This window comes from Anoplolepis gracilipes, chromosome 11 (genome assembly GCF_047496725.1).
Source record: "Anoplolepis gracilipes chromosome 11, ASM4749672v1, whole genome shotgun sequence".
NCBI classification, from domain to species: domain Eukaryota; kingdom Metazoa; phylum Arthropoda; class Insecta; order Hymenoptera; family Formicidae; genus Anoplolepis; species Anoplolepis gracilipes.
The window spans coordinates 9,595,522-9,620,871 of NC_132980.1; the positions used below are offsets into that span (position 1 = coordinate 9,595,522).

The window sequence follows — 25,350 nt, forward strand, 5'->3', positions numbered from 1 at the left end:
GTCCATTGTGTCCATTCCGACGAACATTCCGAGCCGTTAAATCTATCGCAATTTGTCTTATGCGGGTGCTGCTCAGACTGCGAGGAAAAATTTGGAAAATTAAGACCACGTGCCATTTTAGCGTCCCGTATTATGAATGCAAGATACACAGAATAATAATGAGAGACGTTTGCTCTTGTCGCAGGTCGATCTGAAGCCGTTGCGGGAGGCGACGGTCGCGGTGCCTACGCCAAAGATCACGGAAAAGCGAAAAGCCGAAGACGCTGATGCTAGCAAGGATCTAAAGAAGGTAAGTGTGAGCTTGTTTGCGCAGACTGTGTTTGACGAGCCATTTAATAGATTACACAGTGCAGTCGAGCACCAGAGACGGTTGCGTTGAAATTAGAAGATGAGAAATGCTCCTCGCGCTTCAAGGACACTATCGAGTTACAAGTTATTCGGTGCCTTTCAAGCTCTTCGGCAACTTGAATTAGTTCTAGAAGCTGAAGAAAGAGAAGATTAATTGTTTTCGTCTCGTGCGCGCGAGGCCAACTTTTCGAATGAAATCCGCTTTAACGGCGGCTTCTGATCCGACGCGTACGATACTCCCGTCGTTGTTGCACGTGCGTACTCCGTGCTATCTAGGATAGTTAACGCAATTAACGCGTTACGCGGTTATATCGGAGAGCATCTACCTATCTACTCCAATTCGGCGTCCATTTTCGTGCCCTCGTAACTCGTAACTCATGTGGAGAGTCGGTCAGGACGGCGCGGCGGGCGAGTTAGGAACAGATTATATCGTGTATGTGTGCTCTGTGTGTACCCACCTACCATCCATTCCCCCTGTATTCCGTCCTTCTCATCGATATTCGACGCACCGTAGCGTCAGCCGCGAGGCACGGCCTCATTAATCTGCTGGGCGCGCGCGCGGCAACGGTCGCTCATTAACGAAATAAACGTTGCCGAGAGGCGACCAGTCGGGGGGGGCGTCGCTTTGAGAAACCCGAGTTTGTCACTGTCGTTGACAAGTCGCCGTCGGCCTTTGACGTTTAGCTTCGCGCGGATTACGAGAGTTAACGACGTTGCGCCGAAGTCGCCGCGATGGAGTTTAACCCCGTCCTTGGTATAAAAAGGTGTTTATATATCTCGGTATATCTCGTCGGAATATCATCTTCAGCTCACATTATTTGCACGGATTCGCCGAGAGGCATTATGCAACCTCTTTATGTTTCTTTTTTTTTTCTTTTTTTTTTTATAGATAGATTACTTTGGTGCAACGTCGATTGCTTCGTTGTATTTGTTTGTTAATGCGCATTCGTTGGAGCGATTGAGCAGAAGGTGTTCAATCGACTGGTTGTATAATGAGCAGAAACATCACGGATAAAAATAATCGAAATTAATTTATTCGCAACGCATCTCGCGAAAGAGATGCGCGATTTATTCCGCGTTCTTCCAATAATTTCCCCACGATTAATCCGCGATTACCATCGGTACGTTGTTTATCTTTCTTTTCCTTTTTTTTTTTTTTCCTTATCTTCCCGTTCTCTCGCAACAGTAGTTTACAGTTCGCTTCGAGTTAAGCTAAGATAGCCAGGAAATTAATTGCCCAAGGCTGCGCTTGGGAAGTCTCGAGCGACTCTGGCCGAGCAATGGCTCCGTTAATCCGCCATTGATCTAAGTAAACCCGAAGCTGTGTGTGTGTGTGTGTGTGTGTGTGTGTATATGTGTGCGCGCGTTTAAGTTCGCACTTAAGGCGTTGTTTTTTTCCTACGTTTTAATATACGTTGAAAAATATACGTGTATATTTTAAAATTATATATTTCCCCGTGGCAATTATGCGTTCTACTGAAAATAAACTGTGATCGCGCGAAGGAAGATCGAGACGAGGGTAACTAAGGGTAAACTAAGGTATGATGGCCATACGGAAAAGATGGCCCTAGGCTTTAATTTTTTCAATAAAATTTAAATTTTAAATTTAAAATTTTTTCAAACTACGATAAATTTTACATCAAATGATACTTTGCGAAAATTGATATACCTTTAACACTTGGCGTATTGTCTGTACTGATCTCATTTATTTTTGAGCCGTATAATCGATTTTAACTTGATGTATTTTTTTTTTCATTTGTAAAGATTTTTTGTCAAGATTTCGATAATATTACGTAATTTAAGCTTCAGCGAAGATGATATGTCAAACACTATTAAAAAAATAACAACAATAAAAGTATGTTTTTTACATTTTAAAAAACTATGGCCATCTTACTCGAGTTTGCCCTATAGGATATAGAAGAAAACAAGAGAGATATAATAGAAAAAAAAAAAAAAAAAAAAAAAAAAAAAAAAAAAGTATCTTTTCCTTTTTCCAATCAAACGTGCGATAAAGCTATTTGATTCCGATGAAACAATCGTCGTCTTAAACTTAAACAGAAGCGCGGCAGCAACAGGCGGCGACAAGCCGTGCCAGAGGATTCGAGGCGCGGTGTCTGCGTGGCTGGTGCGCGTGCAATATACGTGTGTACACACAGGAAGGACAAACAATCTCGTTACTCTTTTTACTCGACAACGGCGTGACCCGAGAAAGTACATTACGCTCGAAGTCGTATCCGCCCTCCTATCCGGCGTCGCGGATTTATTCCTTCTCGCTCGGATGTGCTCCGTCTCTTGCTCGCCCGCGAGATTCCTCGGGGGCGTCGCAGGTGGAAAGAAACATTCCCGCGTTCTCTCGGGCGAGAGGTGAGGAGACAGACGATACGTTATACCGGGGCGCGCAAAAGTAATTTATTTCGCCGAGCTCGCGTAAAGCTCTCGTTGTCGCGGCGTGCGTCGTAAATTAGATACACGGGGATACGCGCGCCACGCACACAACACGATGACGCGATGACAGGTCGCGGCTCGACGACGGAGCGCTCGAGATATTGTCGCCTCTTCGTAAAGGGATGATTAAGCTCGTTGTTTTACGACGGTCGTTAATCTTATCGCGGGCGTAAGATCGACTTTGAACGCCCTCTCGTCTTTGTTACGACCTATTTACGAACGGTACACGTCATAATGCGTGTCACGCCGCATTACACGTGCTCGAACACGCGATAGAATTCGCCATGCCCGAAATCGGAATGCACGCGCACACGGATCGCCTCTGGTATGTCTCTCTTTGTCTTGCTACATCCGTGTGCATTCCATCCTACGCGTTTGCATTCAATATTACAGCGCACGTATATGTTACAGGACACTCTCTCTCCCTCTCTCTCTTTCTCTCTCTCTCTCTCCTGTATAAATTCCTCTAATATAAATATACCTAATACTACGGCTAGTACTTTGGTGAGGATCTATCAAAGGCCAATGCAGGTTGGAAAAGTCGGCGAAGCATGAGCCTTTAAATGGCACATCGCCGGTGGTAAACGAGAGAGAAAGAGAAAGAGATAGAGAGCGAACGGGCGTCAGGACTTCGAGGAAACCCTCAGACGATGAAAGCAACGCGGTCGATCGTTCTCCAGGAGCAAGAGAGACCGTCGCTAACTCGCGAACGGAGGTAGATTCAGACTCGGAGTGGCAGGGAGGGAGAGAGAGAGACAGCGAGGGGGTCGTTCGAGGCTGGAGAGTGAAAGGGAGGGATGTTTTAGGGCCGGTCGATACAGCCGAAAGTCCAGAGAGCGAGCCGAGTGGCGCGAAAATTCGTGTGGATGAGGATATATCGTCGCGCGAGAGACTTAAATGGAGAAACCAAGAGGGTGGTTTTTATCCCTCTTTCCGTCTGTTTCCCTCTTTCCTTCGTGCTACTCCGCTTCTCGCGCGCCCCTCCGGCGTCGAGTCTGGTAACTCTGTGCTCTTTGTGACTTTGGAGAGTCTCGTGTTTCCTCGTCGTCGACGCCGTCATCATCGTCGTCGTTATCGTTGTTGTCATCAGCCTCGTTCTCTCTTACGGTTACGGCGATGACTAACGTTTTCACCCGAGATCACAAACAATACGTGTAACGACGCGTTAATTATTTAAGCGAAAATTTCGAGCAGCCTCGTTACGGTTAACGAGCTACTCGACCGAGTGTCGAAGTTGGATTATTTTATTGTTTGATTATTTCGTTTTTTTTTTTTTTTTTTAAGCACACATGAAACGAACGAACACGCGATTGTTGTCGGATCAAAAGCTACTGTCAATATAATGAAATGCTACATCGTGAGTGAATTTATTACACCTATTGTCACGATAGAAATTTATTCTGTAATACATGATTTTGATTGTATATATATCTACATAGGATTTCATTGTTTCATATCACGAATGATTGATCGTTTCATTATAGATGTGGTTAGAGACATCTTCCTTCAGAAACTTATTGTTTTTTTTCTATTGCATTTTACATTTGACTTTAATCACATTTTGTTCATATTTTTTATTGCACGGATCGTACTCGTCTTTGATTGGTTGTAAATATTTCTTACGCGTAACCAATTACACGTAATTGATTACGTTAATTGATTATTTCGAGTCATCGTATATTATGAAATGCATTTTCAATGAAACATTACAATTAGCACTCTTGAAACAAACTGTTTGTTGCCTACCCCCTTCCTAAATAACAATATATGTATATATACGCCGACGAATAAATATACATATTAATTTTCACAAATGTTTCCATTTAATATCCGTTGTCTCGCTCTCGTGAGGTTAAAATAGCCAGTCATTATTGCAAATTACAATTAACTAGTAATACGCACGACGAAGCATCGATGCAAAAACGCGAGCGCGGCGTGCTATGCATTATAATGGCGTAAAATATTCGCAGAAATTGTTGTTATGGCAGGTTAAATTGGAGAGCGAAAAATACATATGCTTGACAGTTTTTTTTTTTTTTGTTTTATTAAACTAGGAAAAATATCTTACAATTAAAATAATATGTATCGTGTGCGTCTCTCTGTAACAATATCACTCTTTAATACATATGTAATTCGATTTACGATCGATATTATCGCTTCACGAGAGATTTTCCATCGCTCGCGACTCTGCGGCAGCCTTAATTACATTCTGCCAGTCCGCAATGTCCGCGCTGGCCGATAATCATTGATGAACACGTAAGCGCGAAGAGAAATCTTTCCCCATCGACATCCATCGATACCGCTGTATCAGGCGCGTATCAACCGCGTGCGATCGCGCCGATCGAAAATTTAACGTGCAACGTCCCGTGTAATCCGATTTACTTCGGTCCGATGCACCCGCGATTTCGACTAATTATGTTCGCGTTAATTAAAACATGTCGCGTACAGGAATATTAGGATCCATTAACGTAATGCGTCGGTTGTTTCGAACGAAAGGCGCGGCTCTTCCGTCCGGCGCAACGTGCCGGATGTCGTTTATTAATTTTAATTAACGATCTGAAATTAAAATGATCCCTTTAGAGAATGTGAGAATAAGGCCTCTTTTTTGCCAAACGAGCGCTATAGTTATCTTGGGTTTCCTGTTCTATTATATTTATGCGGAATGTCCGATGGTCACTCGCGGAGCAAACTACTTGCGAACATGATATTTTCGCTTTGTTTGTCAAGGTTGTAGAGAATTTTGTATACTTGATTGTCTTGAATATAATGTTTGTATTATCTTCTGAATTATGTATATAACGTTTAATGTAAGAATTCTTTCAACATTCTTGACAATCAAATGGCATTCCAATGTACGGACAATTAGGGTAAACTAGGGTATGATGGCCATAGGCTGTAATTTTTTCAATAATCGCTACTTAGTGCGCTTTTTTAGTCATTACCAAAGATAATAATCGATGTATGTATATTTACAGTAGTTTACGTGCGTACATTATTCGAAATAACGAAAATAACGAAATTGTGAATCTTTTATCATATTTTTACTTTTGACTACCTGCAAAGTTTTTCATGCGCCCACTAAAAACTGTTGTAACGTCAAATAAATTACAGTTAAGCTACCGTAATCGGAGTTAGACATATCATAAAGATATGTAAATTGTTTTATGAGAGTAATAATTTTTATTTTCGTTTTCACTATTTTTTTCTAAATATTATGGTCATCTTTTCGTTAAAGGTTGGGTAAGATGGCCAATGCTTATGTTGTACTATGAAATATTTTCCTTTTAATTTCAATAATATTACGTAATTTAAGCTTCAGTGAAGATAATATGCCAAACAGTGTTAAAAAATAACAAATATAAAAGTATGTTTTTTGCATTTTCAAAAACAATGGCCATCTTACCCGAGTTTTTGACCCTATTTGAACGAGGAAATATTCCAATTCTCAATCTACGAATAAACGTGTGTATATCGGCAATTTACGCTTGTTTTGCTAATCGCGCGTATTCCTTATCGTGAAACGTCACGGTTCGCTGGATTTCAGACTAAAGCGAGGTAACACAAGCCGGAAAATGCAAAGAGAGGGCATTATATGCGCGTGCACGTAGCGTGTTACACGTTGCGCGAAGTTTGTAGGACGGTTTTACTTTTTAATTAGGCACCACGCGGGCGCGACGCGATTTCCTTCGCGTATTCTCGCCTCGCCTTAATCGTAGTGCATTTCTGCAAGATTGTGCAACACTTATCTCGCACTCAGCAGCGACGCGACGTCGACGTTTTGTAACAGCGGCCACCAGTGGCAGATTTTACGACGTTCTCGCACACCATTTTCGCCATGTCGTACGTAAATTTCAGCGAGCACGTGTGTCGCGTCGCATTGTCGAGAATATTTCGAAATCGCGCGACTTTACGAGATAAACGTTGCGGACGAAACTTTCGGCGGACAGAAAGAGATTTATCACCGGTATATGTAGGTATCGCGAGATTCATGTCTCGGCGCATGTCTCTCCTCCCTGAATTTGAATTTTCACGCATTATGACGACGCATTGTATATTATACATTCGCCTTTCATCCGACGATGATTAATCTGTATCTTATCTCGATGGACACAATCCCGCGGAATTTTTCTCGAGTCATCATAAATATACGTCCGCGTGATAATTCAATAAGCGGGTCCAGCGAGACAAGAACCGCGTCGCAAAACTGCGCCGTGAGTTTTCACTTTCCGCGCGTCGTCGTAGCGCGATTCCGCGTCTCTTTATTGTCCCGGGAATGTGCCGCATTTTTTTGCACGATAAATTTATCGTCGCCATACGTCAGCTCACGCGACTCTCGCGCAAAGTCTGACTAGCTCCACTTATCTACTGCGTCCTTTATTTCAGTCGTAAAGTGACAAATAACGCCGGGACCTATGTATATCTACGTTTTTAATCGAGGCACCGCCATATATTCGGCGTAACCGCGATTTTTGCCCGGCGAGTAAAAACTGCGGAACGGTCGAAACTCCGGTAACAGAAAATAAAAATTTCCATCCTCGAGTTAAGGGGATATTCGATAAGTGCCGAGGTACTTTCACGCCATTATCATTGCGCCGTTATATACGTACTTGGAAACGAAATGATATTTGTTCGTTTTCTATTACTTTTCGCTATCTTTAAAGCGTCGCGGCCGCTCTCTATTGTCTCGTAAAATTCTATTGTTTTATGCCGTTTTTATGTGTGTCATTGTATAGAGGAGAACGCGCGGTTATTTCATATACCAGACATTGCGGAGTCGTATGCAACCGTGGGCTGACCTTCCTCCTCCCCCTCCCCCCTCCTCCAGGCCGGTCACTTATCTCTACTACATTCTTTGTTCCAGGCGAAATTGGAAACGAAAGCGCTGAAAGCGAAGAGGCCGGGATTCACGGACGAGCGATACAACGAGACCAGTTATTACGTGGAGCACGGTCAGTATCTCCTGTGTTGGTCGTTTCGAATTTAATCCTCTCGCGACCCCAAGGCCGCCTTTAATACTGCGGATTAATGCGTCGCTCTGTGATTTTCGTCTCGCATTCCGGTCGAGAGATTACGACACAGAGTTATTCGTGCGCGTCAAATTTAGTTTGCCGGCCGCTTTGCCGAGAGCGAATCAACGATAGCCGAGAGATAGAGCTCTCTTTCGACGATAAAAACGTATGCGGTTGCCTTAAATGGAATTGGTTAATTTACAACAACAGTATTGGCTTTACACTCGTGCGCGCGAGTCCGCCAACCGCGAATCAAATAATCGCGGCTAATCCCCAAGATAAGCACAACTGGCTGCGATAATCCGAGTCGACTTTCTCGCTCGTCCTCGTCGATGATCGTCGAAACGAGGACAAGTGGGAAAATCGAATCCGAAAAATGAGGACGGAATAAAGTGAAAACTGCGATGCAACAGATTTTACCAGGCCTCAACGTATATTTCCTTTCCAATTTTTTCACTATTTTCGAATTTTCGAACAATTTAGATAAGCTAAACGATCGTTTTCAAATATGATTTTTATTTATTTTTGCCAAATTTCTAAGATAAATTCTTCAAGTATAATAATAGTACAATATATGTCGAAATATCTTTTAAAATATAATATAATATAATATACTCTTCAAATAATATTTTGCATTTTTTTAAATTCTTCGTTCAACTTTTTGAATACTTGTCGTAAATAAAATTTAAAAAATTCTGTCACCTGTAAATGTAAAATTCAAATCGAACAACAAAAGCAACTGCTTATCTTAATCTTTCGATCATATAAGAATTGCCCCGTGGCAAATTCAAAGGAAGCTTCAAACGACTACAATAGCGTATATTCGCTTCGTATGCTGGTACGGCCCTTGTCGAACAACTTTTATATATCTCTTTGTAGAATAAAACTGTCGCGTAACGTACAAACTCGCGTATAACTCTCCGGTATACGTGAAAGATATTATTTGTATGGCAGTTAAGTCAATATATTTCGATTCGGTTGGTTTATCTTGTGCCAATATATGTCCCGCGATTGGAGTAACCGGATACTTGAAAGAGAGAGATGGAGAGAGAGCAAGCTCTCCGTATTCTCGCTTCCTGCAAAATTATCAAACGCAGATACATGAACGGGCAGACACGAGAGAGCTCATTATCCGTCGGCCATGGCCGACGAATCAGTGATAACGCGACGGCGAGGAACGCGAGAAATCCGAGATCGCGCGCTGGAAATGGAAAAGCTGACCGGGGGATAATTAAATTACCATTTCGACGAGAGGGGGAATTATCGGGTCCATCGTGTGCTGCCAATATGTGTGTCCGATAATCGATGCGAATACCGTAGAGACGTCGCTCTATTCCCGTTTTCATGAATTCGTGCTACCGCGACATTTTTCCAGTTTCGCCAACGGACGCTCTATCCGTCGTTTCAGGCAAACGTTTTAACGATTTTAACCGATTGAAGCAAATCGAATACATATGCTTGTTTCCTCCGGCAGTGCGGCAATATTATGGGATCAAGAGATAACAATTTTTCTTTATTGTAATTCATCTGGAGTTGAATTGCAAACATTCTAAAATTAACATACTTATTGTTGGATAAGAATATAAATTTTAAGATATTATATATATCAACGTGGGTCTGTTAATTGATGCAATTTTTTTATTCAAAAATTAAGATTTTTAGTAAAACGCTGTTTTCAATCAAAATTTTGTTTTATTTTTGAAAGACTGACTTTTTTTAAAAAGCTTGTAATATAGCTGCTACTCTCTAGATTAATACTACTTATTAGGAAAATAAAAGTATACTGAGAAAAAAAATTTATTTAATCTAAAAAAATATTTAGTTCAATACGTTCAAATAAGTTTTTGCTTAATTTATTTAAATTAAGTAAAAACATATTTGAATCGATAAAATATATTGCTGAATAGTAAAATAGACAATATATTTTACTAATTCAAATATATTTTTGCTTAATTTAAATAAATACCTGTTTGAACGTATTGAACTAAATAGTTTTTTTAGATTAAATAATTTTTTTTTCAGTGTATGGATGCTTTTTTAACGTTATATATGAAGAATCTGATAGACGCGGGTGAGATGGAAATTATTCGATAAACTTTATCTTATACGATTGTGGCTACGCCTTCGCATCCACATTATTCTTACAACGCGTGAACAATTTTTTATCGTTTATGTTTATTTTTATCGGGTCAGCGAAATATTACATCCAAAAACGACACATTGCAATTTTAACGCTTTTATCTCACAAAAATGGCAGTCTCCTGTGCATCGTGCAGACACCGCATACGGAGCGTGCGATTAACTTTTCAGTAGTTCGAGTCGACGTTTCTCTCGCCGTTTCTCTACCGTCGGTTGGCGCGATTAACGTATACTATATCCAGCATGAAGAGAAAAGCTGCGGTGCCGTCTCGGGTGGGAACGATCGGCCGGCATTGTCGGATCGAGCGATACGTGAAGCACGCCGACGTGAGCTCATTATCGCGAGTTAGGGTTGCTGTTCGCGATAACGGCCGTTTGCGGTGCGCAAAGAGAGAGAGAGAGAGAGAGAGAAAGAGAAAAGGGGGCGAGAATGAGAAGGAAGTCGAGGCGAGAATACGGAATTGCCGTCGGCGGAAGACGCACGAAGAAAGGGCGAAGGGAGAGAGATAGAGAGAGAGAGAGGTGGAGAAGGGGGTAGTTACAGAGACGCGCGAGAAAGGGATCGATCGATCGGATATTTAGACGGGCGACTGGCAATATCGACAACCAATATCTGCTCCACATTCGAATAATAGAGCCGCACGGGCAACGCATCTCTCTCTCTCTCTCTCTCTCTCTCTCTCTCGCTCGCTTGTCGGTGAAACAAAGACCTATTAATGCCACTTGGAAGATAGACAGCTGCGCGTATGTTCTCTCCACGACTACGCCCCCGCCATTCTCTTGTATTCCCCGTGCATCTTGCGCCCCTTAAATGCACCACGCTCGATCGAACTCGAAGACGCCGCGGGACGCTTTAGGTATGTGTGGGAATTAAGGGCGGCGCATTGTCCGGAGTAGGTCAAAAGAACTTGCCTTTCCAAGTTTCATACACACACACACACACACACACACGTGTAGTCGAAGAATAATTTCCCGCTTGTTGTCTTCTTATTTCTTACGGAGAAAAACGAGCGATTAGCATTATCGGTATTTGTTGGGAAAAAAAATTTCGAAGTAATGATATCATTTAGAATTTGACGGAAGCTACAAGATTGCATTTTGCTAAGTCCTATTACGGGCAAAATTACGGCTTTTATCGCTTCGATGGTAGCAGTAGACACTTGGTAACGACACAAACGCCGGATTTGGAAGCTCCGAAATCCGAAACGTTCGGCTTATAGCGTCGCGCGCTGTACACGATGGGATCTTCGCCATCTGCGATCAGCTATCCCGGGCCGACACACGTACACACACGCATACACACACACACACACACACGTTCGCGTACACTTACGCTTACGACTTACGAGCGAAGATTGGGGAGGCCGCGGGTCTCTACGTGATTCAAATCTAGATCCGACCCTATCCCCAAGTTAAGAAGCTCGACGTACGTTATCGAACTGAGAAATCCTGGGTCTCGGTAATTTGGCCCCGACTAACCACCAGTCCCTTCTTTCCTTTTTCCACCTCGTCCATATCTCAATCCCTTTCCCTTGAAGTATTTATTTGATGCTATGAGATCATTTAAAGATAAATATCACATTTGTATTATTTTAATCGAATTAAATATAAATTTATCGTTGATTGGTTTGAGGAGAAAATTAACAAGTGAGAGGGGGAGGAGTGGTTCTTTATTTGTCATATAATTGAAATCTTTCGACAAGTATTGTACCGTCCTCTTCGCATTACGATCCAATGTACGTCGCTCTAATTGGCCACGAAGACACTCCTCACGGCTTTGTACCCGCCTCGTCCAAAGACAAGTCTTGGCACTTTCTCATTCGACGCTCTTTACGAGGGGAGAATATGTTGGCAGCCCCTCGCGATTGCGGGAACACCAGCTCGTTCGACGGCCCGGCCGTCGGAAGCTCTAGTGCGATATTTCCTGGGCGTCCATTCCGGTAGACGATGCTAGAAGCTCTCGAGTTATAGAGCGCGGCAATCGCGACACGTGACATATTCCATTGTTGGTGATTTAATCATATTCGGTGAATTAACGACACCGAATCACAATTCATCTTTTTTCTTGAATTCCTTAAATTTATTTAATTATGTATTTCATTATTTAATAATATTTCATTAAGGTTATTTAATTATTTAATTATAATGAGCTTTTTCATGTCTGCTGGACAGGCAGGCAGGTAGAAAAAAGATAACGTAAAATGAGTGACTTGTTAAGATCCAGGAGATATCTTTGTATGTTATTACATAATTACATTCGTTGACTCTCCCGGGAAAAAGAGTGACATTTTTCTCTCGCTCGTCCCTTCAATTTACTTTGCAATATTGGATTTCGTCATTGCGTCGCGCGAGATGGATGAATTTGACAGCGGATATCGGAAATTAATGCGAACGAAGCTCGGCTGAATCGCTTAATTGGTTAATTAACGAGATAGTAGAAATGACATCGTGAGTATGAGCGTTGCGAATACGTGACGTGTCATTGAAACGTAACGTCACGCGACATGAAAATGCTCCACCCCGAGATTCTGTAGCTCGCTATATAAATACAGTCGTTGGAAGATAGTGACTGTAATAGAAGTCAGAGGCCGCCGTCGAATCGTGATATAGGAGACTGCAAGTTTATTCCAAGTTTTACGACCTTCCTACTTTGATGTCTACGAACTTTTCCGATCGCGGGAAAATGAGAGAGGGAATGCATACGTTATCTCCGGTGTAAGAAATTTTTCCTTCGTGCACCGCGCTTAAGAATTGATATATAAATATGAATCCACGTTAAAATTTTACCTTTCTATATTTAAGAAAAGCGAGAGGAACCGATCTCGTCCTTCCTGAAGGCAAAAAAAAGAGTCGCTTGCGAGGTTGCTTGCTCGAAACGACCCAATTTACATTCAACGGTCCCCCTCTTGTTCTGCATATTAAGTTGATGGCATATAGAACCAACGAAAACAACGTGTGCGTGACAAAGAATTCGTCCAACTTTGCGACTACGTGTACACTGGTTTACTGGTAGTTTGTGTTTCATCCTGTACCTGACGGAGGACAAATAGATCGTATGCGCGATATACTAAACATCGGTCCAAGACAGAAAGAGAGGGTTCACGTATACATTGATTAGCTAACTGTAACGATGAACTACTTGCCACGTAATGATCCACTTAGAAATCGTGGTGTAATCATTAAAATGGACGCGACGGATTTAAATGATAGATTTAGGACACGGATTAAATGCCCGCGCGAATGTAGCCTGTAAAAAAAGGTGAAAAACTGTTTGTTATTCCACACAGTCACAGTGTTTTGAAATCTCGCGCACTTATCAACGGTAATGGTAGAATTTTGTGATTAAAAATTTAAATACGATAGCACGTATTTTTTAATTAATCCGAAAATAGACGTATAAAAACGTGAAAGCGTTTTGATGATGCATTGTATTTTGTATTTCCTACTCACGAATCAATATACATCGTTCACGATGTAATGCAAAATTTTCCATCGGAAAGAGAAATATATGATTATTATAATAAAAGTGTATTACATTCTATTTCGAGATTTGTGATAAAGATAAAAAAAAATAAAAAAAAAACTCGTAACCGATTTTTAACGGTATATAACTCCTGCGTGACAAGTAGTAACGCTCGATCGGGGGCCAGCCTGTGCCAGTAGAAAATTCTATACGCACACACATGGACGTCGCAATAATTGGAGTACATGATTGACATTTTTAAATAGCAATTCTGATAGCTTTTTTTTTTACTCTACCATTTTTCATCGGTGGCCATTTGTTGCCTCGTGATACCTAAATAAAAATGACAAGGTGTGTATATATATATATATATATACTCGTGAGTGTTTAAATCTTCGTTTCGGCGAGAATCGCGGTGCGTCGATCGCGCAGCCGCTATTAATTTTTTTACAATGCCTTATTATCCGCTTCTATAACGATAAATCCTGCCTGTATCTTAAACCTTGTCTCGCACACCGCGTTTAATCTTATCTCTCCGCGCGAATTACATACGTCTGCCTGTGCAGATGGCAACACAAGTCTCGGATTTACTGGCGAACGTCGGGGGGTATATCGAGATTACATGAAATTCGCGTGCGGTGCGATGATCCGCGGAACAATGCATCGGGCATCGTCGTGTGAGTCGCGAAATTCACACTATTCACCATCGCGAAATTCACACACATCAGTGTATTTCGCGAATGTAAACGCGCTTACTTAACATTGAATATTTACAAAAAAAAAACAAAAAAAAAAAAAAAAAAAAAAATTACGAGAAAGATAAAAACGTGAAATTTAATCAGATTTTCGCGAAAACGAGATTTGTTTCGACTTGTTCAGCGAGAAATATCGTTCGCGCAAAATTCGTCCGCGAATTTATAGCTTAGCCCACGACACGCCGGATGCGTTCTCTCCGCGTCTAGCATTCGGATTTCAGCCGTGCGAGTTGACCCTGCTTCCTTCCGTTATCCGCCTGCGTGTAGATATGCGTTTTACGCGTGTTGCGCGGAATGAACAGCCGCGGTTTACACTTGGCAATCGTAATAGAGCGACGATTATTAAAGACTCGCGATAACACGACACATACACGTGACACTGTCCGTGTCGCGCGAGACACAGATACTTTGGAAAATACGCGCGGAGAAGGCGAAATACGCGGGGTGTTATGAATTATACATATATATAATGGTCAGAAGGAGATCGATACGGTATTTCGAGGGTAGAATCGCGGACCGATTTAAGTCATATTTTATTATTGCCGTTTGTTCGGTCGCGCGAATGCCACGGAATAAAAATGTGACAGGTAAATGTGTATGTACGCCGCTCGATTTTCGTGAGATATGTGATAAATAAATGGATGATTTGGGACATAAAATTGAATCGGTAATCATGTATACTTATACACAAACACACATTTTGTCAATAGTTTAGCTTTTTTTTTTTTTTATTTTTATAAAAGGTCCAAGTTTTCTATATTTTTTGACCTGCACTAGATACGGCGTTTTATAAAGAGGCTAATTATACAGAAAGTTCCTCTACGAAACTTGTACATAATTTTTTCTCTCAAACAGGTTCATGTAATATTTAAACTTTTATTCATAATTTTTAAATTTTATATTAATTTTAAAAACTTTATTATTAAATGAATAAATAAATGAATAAATAAAATTATACATATATATGATTGTATATAAGTTATATGCTTAAAATAGAAGTATCTATTATATATATATTATATATATATTGCCTTATACTATATTGTTTATTGTTTATATATCTATTACAGATTTTAAAAAAATATATACGAGGCATTTAAGGGTATGAAAATCTTTTAGATTGAAGCATGTAGAGGCATATATTACGAGCATGGATTATATTCTGTAATAATAATTTGAAGATTATTTCTGTTTACATGTATGTAGATACATTCGTTGTTGTTTGTATTTTCATTCAATGGATTAATTGGATAGTAGATATTGAAAATATGATATGTGAATAATATAGAATTCAGATCGTATTTATTAAAAGAGTTTTTCATTTTACGAAAGAGAGTATGTGTTTGTGTATATGAGAATGAGAGAGACGGCGTTTATAGTAACTCCTCAATAAAATTCGTTGTAAAATATTTAGAGATACCCAGCTGCCGCTCACACCGTACCGTTCATGAATTTCACAAGAACGGACGATTATTTTCACTGGATTTCTCCCGCAGGACTTTCGGGCTGAGGTCTTTCGATTCGTGTTTCGTTTGGCTGTGAATTACTCACGTAATAAGAGTTAAATAAATAAAATCACAAAGGATAAATAATTTTATTGGCTAGTTAATCATGTAGATTAGAAAATCGATGTTAAACGCCTGAGGATACCATTACATATTAATATTGTAACAAAGAAAACATTTAACAGCAAGTACTTTATAAAAGCATTGAACGCTTGTTCACAATCTTTTGCATTCTAATTTATAATTATATATAGGTATATAATATACAAATAAACAATATAATATAATGCAATACATATACATATAACTTATTTACAATACATATATACAATAAAATTTAAATATTACATGAATCCGTATGGGAAAAAAAATTATGTAATTAATATATAATATTAATAAATATATAATTTAATAAAGAAAAGAGGAGCGTTATATCGCGATCATCTACGCAAAGTATCCAAACAGAGAGTCGCGAGAGGAAAAAAGCGGCAAAAAAATGCAAGCCGAGTTAGTTGCAATTCGGAGGATGGTGTTTACTCTTGGTGTAAAAGCGGCCGTGCGTACATAAGCACATGTGTTGTGTGCGAACGATCGATAGCGAATGAAACCCAAAGCAGCCCGCACGACGACACCGCCATTGGTTTACTACTCGTAAAACAAGGCGCCGTTCCAAACGGGAGAGATGTTAGGGCTCGGGGTCACCCCTTCGGGCTTCCTCCTCTCGAGTAACCCCTCCATGAGGTGACTCACGACGACGGCGACGGCGACGGCGACGGCAGCTTTGCTCCCTCTGACTTTCCGAAGGCACGGCCGATAATCGATAGCAGGAATCACTCTGTTTTGTATGAAATTAGTGCTGCTCCTCTCCGACACGATAATGCTTAATATTAAGTCGGAGTTTGAATAAAGTAGAACGCGCGGGAATCTCATTCCAAAGGAAATTCGAAATCGATTTGACTTTTGGCGCTAGTTTAATGTTAAATGTAATTATAGGGAATATCTTACGTGTATGATCGCTACAATAAGTTAATAATTATATTAGATATAATAAAATTAAGCATTTTAGCGGAGCTTTTATTCTAAAATAAAACCTGAAATTGATTTTAACAAAATTAATTATACGTGTAATCTCTAGTAATATATTCGTCATATTTCTTTATTCTTCATTCAACATTGAACATCAAGATAATTAATTTCATTAAAATCCATCTTTGAATTAGCTGGGGCATCAAATATTAAAGAAGGTACTATTAAAAATGTATTGAATAAAATACCAGTCACACACACACATACACACATACAAACGCTTTTAGCTTCGCGTTTATGTATCAAAGTTCTCGAGAAGAAAAAAAAAAAAGAGCTTTCTTTTCAAATTACAAGCTCGCATCAGACGGTTTGATCCTTCCGGGTCGAAAATCAACTTCTATGTACATTCTACGTCGACAATGCGAGAGCTCGGAATATCTCGAGTCGACGAGGGAAAAAGATTTCCGTGGTGAAATTCCGTGGGCGTAGCGAGACGGATTTTCCTTGCCGAGTATCGATGGAGAAACCGAGACCGTGGAATCCGGATGACGTTACGGAATAAAATGGTAAGATGCGCGAGAGGAAAGAAGGGGCGGGGGAATGCGGGGAGGAACAAAGGGAGCAGGAAAGTATACGGTACGATGTCGAGGGCCCGGGAACAACCTCGACATCGGGGGCAATTACTTGCCCGCTGCAATGAGCAAGGCGGTCGTGTCCCATTGGTGTGTAATAGCATCGTAATTACTTTAAGCCACGATCGCGGTCGATTCGACGGAATCCACCGTTTTCTGAAAATAAACGAACCGAGGGAAAGGCGACTTTACGGTCAATTGCGACACCGTCCCAACGATACCGTCCGCTAATATTATGATCTTGTTAATTGAATTTTTTTTTTTTCCTCGTTATGATTATGCGAAGAAAGGAGATGTGCGTTTGTGTGCAGCAACGCTGCGTCGCGTCGTTGAATTTTTATATTGAAATTAGATAGGTATTTCTGCGACATGAATCTGCATAATACCAACATATTCTCGCTGAAGATGATGTATTTTTTTCGACGACGCCGAGAGGAAGTTCCTTTATGATATGTAAGCCGCCTAAATCTTTTTTCTTTTTTTCTTGCGTCTCTCCCTCCCTCTTTTTCTCCTCTTTCACGGTCTTGTTCCTTTTTTCCCCCCTTATGGGCGAAGACGATTTCCTTCCGCTTCTCGAAAAGCTCTTGGCTAACCGACCGCGTCTCGACGGTTCTATTTCTGAAAGCTCAAGAGAGATCAATCGTTCTCTTAGTAGTCGTGCGCGGCTACTTCTTTCGAGACATCTCGGTTGTCAAATGACCTCCCTCTTCTCTTGTTCTGACGAAGAATAGTACACGAGTATCGTTGTCGACGTTTCGGCGTGTCGAGAACAATTTAATTAAAGTAACGAGTGAAATGAACGAGAAGAGAAAAACGCTGGATCCTTTCCTTCGCGAAAGGTTTCTGTTTATCCGGGGTCTTCTCCATCGTTTCGTTGTTCCGTTTCGATTTTACACGGGTCAGCTTTTACCGGCTTATCTCTGACTTTTCCGCAGACATGAACCGCGCGTGCGGTCCCTTTGATGCGAATGTGTTTTTTGCTTTTCGCTACCAATTTTCCTTCCACGACCACTCGAAAAGTCTTTGTATAACGATCATGCTTCCGTTATTTATTCTGTTCTCGCAAGTACTCGACTCTAGCTAGAATAAATTTATTCTTTCCTTTGGAGAAGAAAGAAAGAAAGATATATATATATATGCGCAGTACGTTAAAAATCATAATACGATTCTCTTCGTCGAGAAAAATACACAGAGTTTGCAAAGAATATATACATCTTTTTTTTTTTTTGTTTTAATGCAACGTTTATACTGCGAATTATGCAACGTTTATAAAGCGTCAAGTAATTCTACGCTTTTTTCACTTGGAATGTGAAACGGTCATTAATTCCCACGGGGCGGATTGTTTCTTAAATGACGTGTTCTAGCGATACAAAATCGCAGAAAAAGCGCCTTTGATTCGGCTGGACGTGCGGCGGGACATTAATCAAGCTTCCCCTCGGTATTTTGTTCTTCTTCCGTTGGCCGGGAAACAACACAAGAATCGCTCGACGCGAGTGCCAAAGCGAAAGACCGTTCAAGTGAGACGTAGGGTAAACTAGGGTATGATGGCCATAGGCTGTAATTTTTTCAATAATCGCTACATAGTGCCTTTTTTTTTAGTCATTATCAAAGATAATCGATATTTACAGTAGTTTATGTGCGTACATTATTCGAAATAACGATATTGTGAATCTTATATCATACTTTTACTTTTGACTACCTGCAAAGTTTTTCATGCGCCCACTAAAAACTGTTGTAACGTCGAATAAATTACAGTCAAGCTATCGTAATCGACGTTAGACATATTATAAAGATATGTAAATTGTTATATGACCTATAATTTTTATTTTCGTTTTCACTATTTTTTTATAAATACTATGGCCATTTTTCCGTCACTATGGTCATCTTTTCCTTAAAAGTTGGGTAAGATGGTCAACGCTTATGTTGTACTATTTTAATAATATAAAATTTCTATTAAATATTTTTTTTTTAATTTCGATAATATTACGTAATTTAAGCTTCAGTAAAGATAATATGCCAAACACTGTTAAAAAATAACAAAAATAAAAGTATGTTTTTTGCATTTTAAAAAACTATGGCCATCTTACCCCGAGTTCACCCTATATGAAATGGCGAAACTACCCCCTGGGCGATCGACGTCAATGACGGAAGCCATTTCGGTGTCGTAAAATTCTCCCGAGTATTTCTTTTAAATTGTAAGGACAAACTTAAGAAATGTTCTTTCCTATCCATTCGTCTCTTTCAATATTGGTGCGAGTAATAATATTATCGCGGAACAACACGAGACTAAGAGCGTCGGGAGGACACGTTAAGTGTCGGAGAATATAATTTTTAGGGATATCAGATTATCAAACGCGCACGAGAGTGACGTGGCACGCGTGAATTTATAATGTCCTGTATATCTTTCATTAACCTCTCGCCGAGGATCTTTCCTCGCGCTCGAAAACTGAGAGAGAGAGAGAGAGAGAGAAAATTGTTCCTCTTATCCCGGCATATTAATCAACCTGCCGTTCGTTTCGTTTTCCCCTTAGGATGAAAATCTCGTTGGAAGGTATAACGGAGGCTCGACGGATTAATTTTCACTTAATATGAAAAAGAAAAAATTAAATATCCGCGGAAATGTATATCGTGGACTGCGTAAGGGAACGTTTAAAACACGAATTTCCAAGTCAATTGGAATATCCGGGTAACAGGATGTTCCTGAAATTTAAATATACCCTTTTCTCTTCTTTTTCTATTTCTTCTTTGTCCTTTTGTTCGAAGACTACGAAGGAGAAGGATGCGATCGATTTTATGTTAATCTTGACGTAAATTTTATTCGTAAAAGCAATCACTCTTAGGGCGACATGATGACGGTAATAGATTAGCAAATCATTTCAACTACTTCAAGTCTCTAATGTGACTCAATATTACGGTATTACTTACCTATTCTTTGTAAAAATAAGCACCTTTGTCAATATATTTCCGGAAATGCATTGTTTCCGAGATTCTATTTTATTTTTGATGTCGTGTTTGTTGCAGGCTTATAAATTTTATTATATACCTCGCTTCTTTTTTTATTAATATTTTGCAATATATAACGTTGAGTAATTTAATAGAGGAAGAACTTTTGTTAGAGTTTCTCTTCGTCGGACAGCACGCTTTGCATTCATAAGACAATTTGTTTTACATCAACTCTAATAAAAACTTGTTTATGTGTTTGATTAAAAAAATGATTAAAAGTGATACAATTCTTAAATATTAGATTTAATTATAATAGAATTTACTTAATTTTGCATACTAGCAACTTATTTATACGCAGATTCAAGAAATAGCAAATATACCGTATTAAACAATGATGAAATATTTAAAAACGATTTGCATTTCTTGAATTTTTGCTAGAAAAGAATAAAGGAAGAAAAAAGCCGTTTATTTTTTAATAAGTAATATCAGTAATGGGACATCCTGTATATGTGGTCTCATATAATACCTTAATCTCTTATTAATTGTGAGAGAGTTCTCGCGGTACATCTTGGCGCGAATATACGTTTCGCAACGTAACGTAATGTAACGTAATATAGCCCATTAAGACCCCGTGACATTTAAAGGCGACTTACACGAGAATCAAAGATAGTTATCTTTCTCTCTTATCGGTCTTAACGGCGGGTCTCCCGTGCGCTGTGTGTTTCAGGTCTCCGTAAGGTATACCCGTATTATTTCACTTTCACGACATTCACGAAAGGTCGATGGGTCGGCGAGAAGATCCTGGAGGTCTTCGCGAGGGAATTCCGCGCCCATCCAGCCGAGGAATACGAGAGATGCATACGAGCCGGCACTCTGACAGTCAACTATCAAAAGGTGGACGTCGATTACAGGTTACGGCACAATGACCTCCTGGCCAACGTCGTTCACAGGTATGTGAATGTACAAAAAAAAAAAAGGAAAAAAAAAAAAAGAAAAAAACGTTTCGCTCGGAAGCGGCCGCCTATTTAGCTGCGATTGATTTTCATCACCGCGTGTCATTCGCGACGCGCACGAAGAGAGAGTTTATCCGGAATTCTCTCGCGGAGAGAATTGTCGCCGCTATTGTGCGTGAGAAAAGGCGGCGTTTCGAAACCCGCGACGAAAGTTTGATTGAATCGCGGGAGGGGGGGGGGTGGAGGATATCGAACTGCCGTCGCGAGAGATGGCAGAATAAAACCCGGAGCAGAATCACGCTCGTGCGAGCGCGCTAGACGAGTTTCGCGTCTTCATTACGATACTTTGCTGCTTACTTAGTTTACGGAAACGCAATCTTACGCGACGCGTAAAAACGGATGCTATATTGCGGCGGGTTTTTTTTTTTATTTCTCTCCTTTCTCTTTTTTTTCTGTTTTATTTATTTATTTATTATTTTTATTTATTTTTTTTTTAAACTGTGTTCAGTAAATTGGCGGTGCATTTTTAAAATGGCATTTCATAACACCAAAGTGCTGTGTTTATTATTCAGTAAGAGGCAGTGTTCCTTTTTTTTTTTTATTTATTAACACAGAACGTGTTCGATATATATATGCAATTAGATTTCTCTTGACGCTTAAATCCACTTTTTTTTTTCTCGGCGGAAGCTTGTTTATCGGTTTAGATCGGAATTTCGACCGACGTCGGGCGAGCCCGATGTACATATTTAACGAAGCCTATTGGCCCCTCCCCCCCCTTCCCACCCTTCCTCTTCTTCCCCCCTCGTATAAATCCAGGTTAGCTTCGGCAGGAATTTACTTTGATTTCAGAAGAGCTCCGGGAATTTGGCGTACCTTGCCCGAACGCGCGCAAATGAGATTGGGTCTAATTTGAGGAATTTCCTAGTTATATCGGCTTAAAAGCTTGTTTCGGCCGCGATATACAAAATACGATGTATCATTGTTATCGGCATGTTACTCCGCGCTAAGAGGATTATCCCTGTGTGTTCTGTACATATATAGATTTTTAATTATTCTCTCTTTTGCGTGCGAGAGATCGGCGATTAGATCGCATCGAGGTACATTATCGAGGACCAACCAATCTGGGCCTCTCTCTAGGCTCATATTTGCGCGTGTTGCGTTATATTATGTGCGGATATCTAATGCGGATCAAATTTAGTTGATTTACACAGGACGGAAACGTATGCGCGGAAAGCGGCTCAACTATAAAGCGGGCAGCGTCGGATTAGCGCCGGATTACAAGAGCGGGGTGCTTGAAACAGAAGTCTAAAATGCATAATCCGCATATAAACGATTTAATTCGCGCATGCTAGAGTGCACCTGTTATTTGTAATGTGGAAAGGTGGACGGAAATGAGGATAAAGTATTCATCCTTTCGTCGTAGTCATCGTTTGGAATATCTTGAAAGTATCCGGCGCGCCGATATATTTTCAAATAAAACGGGCCAACAATTTTGGCGGTGTAATTTTTCACGAAACTTTAACTCGAATACTCGTACGTACACGAGGACAAAAATGTAACGCACGGAAAATGCGTGTGTGTGTGTGTGTGTGTGTGTGTGTACGTACAGCCATGGTCAAAAGTATTAGGCACCCTTAAATTTTCCGTGTTTCTTATCTTGTTAACAGTATGTAAATACTAAAAAGATTAAAAAATTTTAAAAAACTATCAATAGTACTTTAAAACTGAAATTTCAAGCCTTAAAAGGTTTTTTTTTTAATTTTTTGTCTGTCATAATTTTTCACCGAGTGTCGACAACATGTCTGAAAAATACAGATTTAGTTTCAAAATTATGTATGGTCGAAAAAAAATTGAGAAAAGTTTAAAAAAAAAAATATTTTGTAGGCAAAATGTTGTAGTTTATAATGTTAAACTTTATTTAAATTTTTCGAGAGAAATTTTTTTTACCGAGCTGCAGAGTATCAAAAATACAATAAAATTTTAAGAAACAAAACAATGTTCTTTTTTAAAGCACAGAACAAGGAAAATAAAAATATTTTTTAATGTACTGATAACGCATTAAAGTTACTATCGGTAATTTAAAAAATTTTTCTATTTTCCTCGTTCTGTGCTTTAAAAAAGAACATTGTTTTGTTTTTTAAAATTTGTTTTGTTGTATTTTTGACACCCTGCAACTCGGTAAGAAAATTTCTCTCGAAAAATTTAAGTCACGCTTTATAAACTACAATATTTTGCCTACAGAATGCTTTTTTAAAACTTTCCTTCATTTTTTTTTTTAGCCGAGATACATAATTTTGAAAGTAAATCTATATTTTTTTAGACATGTTGTCGATACTGGGCGAAAAATGATCGCAAACGAAAAATTAAAAAAACATTTTATAGCTCGAAATTTCAGCTTTAAAAAAAGTGCTATCGATAGTTTTAAAAAATTTTTTAATCTTTTTAGTATTTATATACTATTAACAAAATAAGAAATAGGGAAAATTTAAGGATGCCTAATACTTCTGACCAAGGCTGTATATGCAATGACGATGGAAAGAGTGCGGTGGATTGGTCCGACAAACTCGTAAATCATTCGGCTCTCCTTACGAGAGCGTTAGATAAGGGAATCCTCGTGCGTACGAGGAGGAACCACATGGCCGGGACTCGTGCGATTATCCTTGGCACGGATATATAAGAATCTATATGCCGCTCTCGTCTTCTCTTGGCATTTTTAAACGCGCCAACGCTCAACGAGGCTCGCGCTATCGCCAGAGTACATCATAAGAATTTGCCGACGGGGATGTATGCCGGATATACATAGCTTCTGCTTCGCCATCGGAGATAAACGCGTGTGGAACATCCTTGAGATTCCGCGAATGCTTCGAAGAGATGAATCGTATTTCGAATCGAAGAAGGGAAAAAGAAAAAGAAGAAAAAATAAAGGAAGGAAAAAGAAAAAGAAAATATCTACTTCTTCGTCGGACGCGTGGACGGACGTGCGCGGGAAGCTGACTGAAATTATTTCGCCTCTGGTTAATACTCTTCGTCCGCTCACTTGCGCGTTAATTTCCTAGCAATTATCTCGGTAATTGTATTTTTCAGGTGTGCGCGCGCGACACACACGGACCACTCTCGCGCTGTCCTACATTTCGTCTACGTGTCTGTCATCATTGTAATGGTAAATTTCCGCGGTTGGTTCATTACTCGCGAATATAACTACCTAATGTTGATCTTTCACCAACATACGGCGTGTATAAGATATGACGACACGTAGAACGCGCATTTCTCAAGCGGGTTCTCTACGCGACGATTGAGTTTTCGACGTGAGAGCAAAGTTAATCGGGTGAAGGCCGACTGGATAGATGTTTAGTAATAACAATGAAATGCGTCGCTCGTCATCAAAGAGATGCGTTTCGCAGGAGATAGAAGAATTCACGATTACCGGTTTTCTTTCTGAAACTGGCAGTAAAAAAGTTTACTTTCAGAATCCTGATGACTCTTTGGTACTTACTAATCGGAATTATGTAGGAATTATGACGGCAGTATTCTCGTGGATGCGATTTCAGCAGCGGATTTCACCGGTTATTATCGTCTTTCTCACGCGCTCCGAGCCTCGCAATTAAAATGGGATCGCGAAAATAATCCAAGTCGCGTCGCAACGTTACGTTGCAGTGGTGCACTTGGTATTTGCATTATCGGAGCAATCACGTTACGCGCGCAATAGTCCGTTTTGCCATTCGTGCGCGCGTTGCATAAAGATGGAATACAAATATAGAGAAGCGAGGAGGAACAACATCGCGTCGACAGTCGGGTTGTTACGATAGGCGACCAATTGCGGAGATGGATGGAAAGTAAATTGACGACCTCCACGGCGCACTCCACTGCCACTCCGTTATGACGTTACGGTGACGACTGTGACGTATGTATGTATGTATGTATGTATTATACGTACCGTACACGTCGTCATGTTTATTATATACTCTCGGGATCGTTATACGGACGTATGTGACGTGCGAAAATTTCGCGCGAGCGCCATTGTTGCGCTCGTGGAAAAAAAAAACAAAACATTTCTCAACGAGAGAGTGCACTTAAGGGAAACGCTGCCTCGCGATCGCCACAAATTTCTCGCGCAGAAGAAAGAAATGGCCCG

General features: G+C 40.1%; 1 protein-coding gene across 4 annotated transcripts in view; it reads left to right on the forward strand.

Moving 5' to 3' along the window:
- The window catches only part of LOC140671131 (pseudouridylate synthase RPUSD2), a 124,247-nt gene that overhangs the window by 80,903 nt on the left and 17,994 nt on the right, over nucleotides 1-25,350 (forward strand). For all 4 annotated transcript variants that reach the window (XM_072902257.1, XM_072902254.1, XM_072902255.1 and 1 more), the window contains 3 exons: nucleotides 185-289; nucleotides 7,655-7,742; nucleotides 20,993-21,215. In XM_072902257.1, the coding sequence (XP_072758358.1) occupies nucleotides 185-289; nucleotides 7,655-7,742; nucleotides 20,993-21,215 (416 nt within the window). The remainder of the gene's footprint in view (nucleotides 1-184; nucleotides 290-7,654; nucleotides 7,743-20,992; nucleotides 21,216-25,350) is intronic.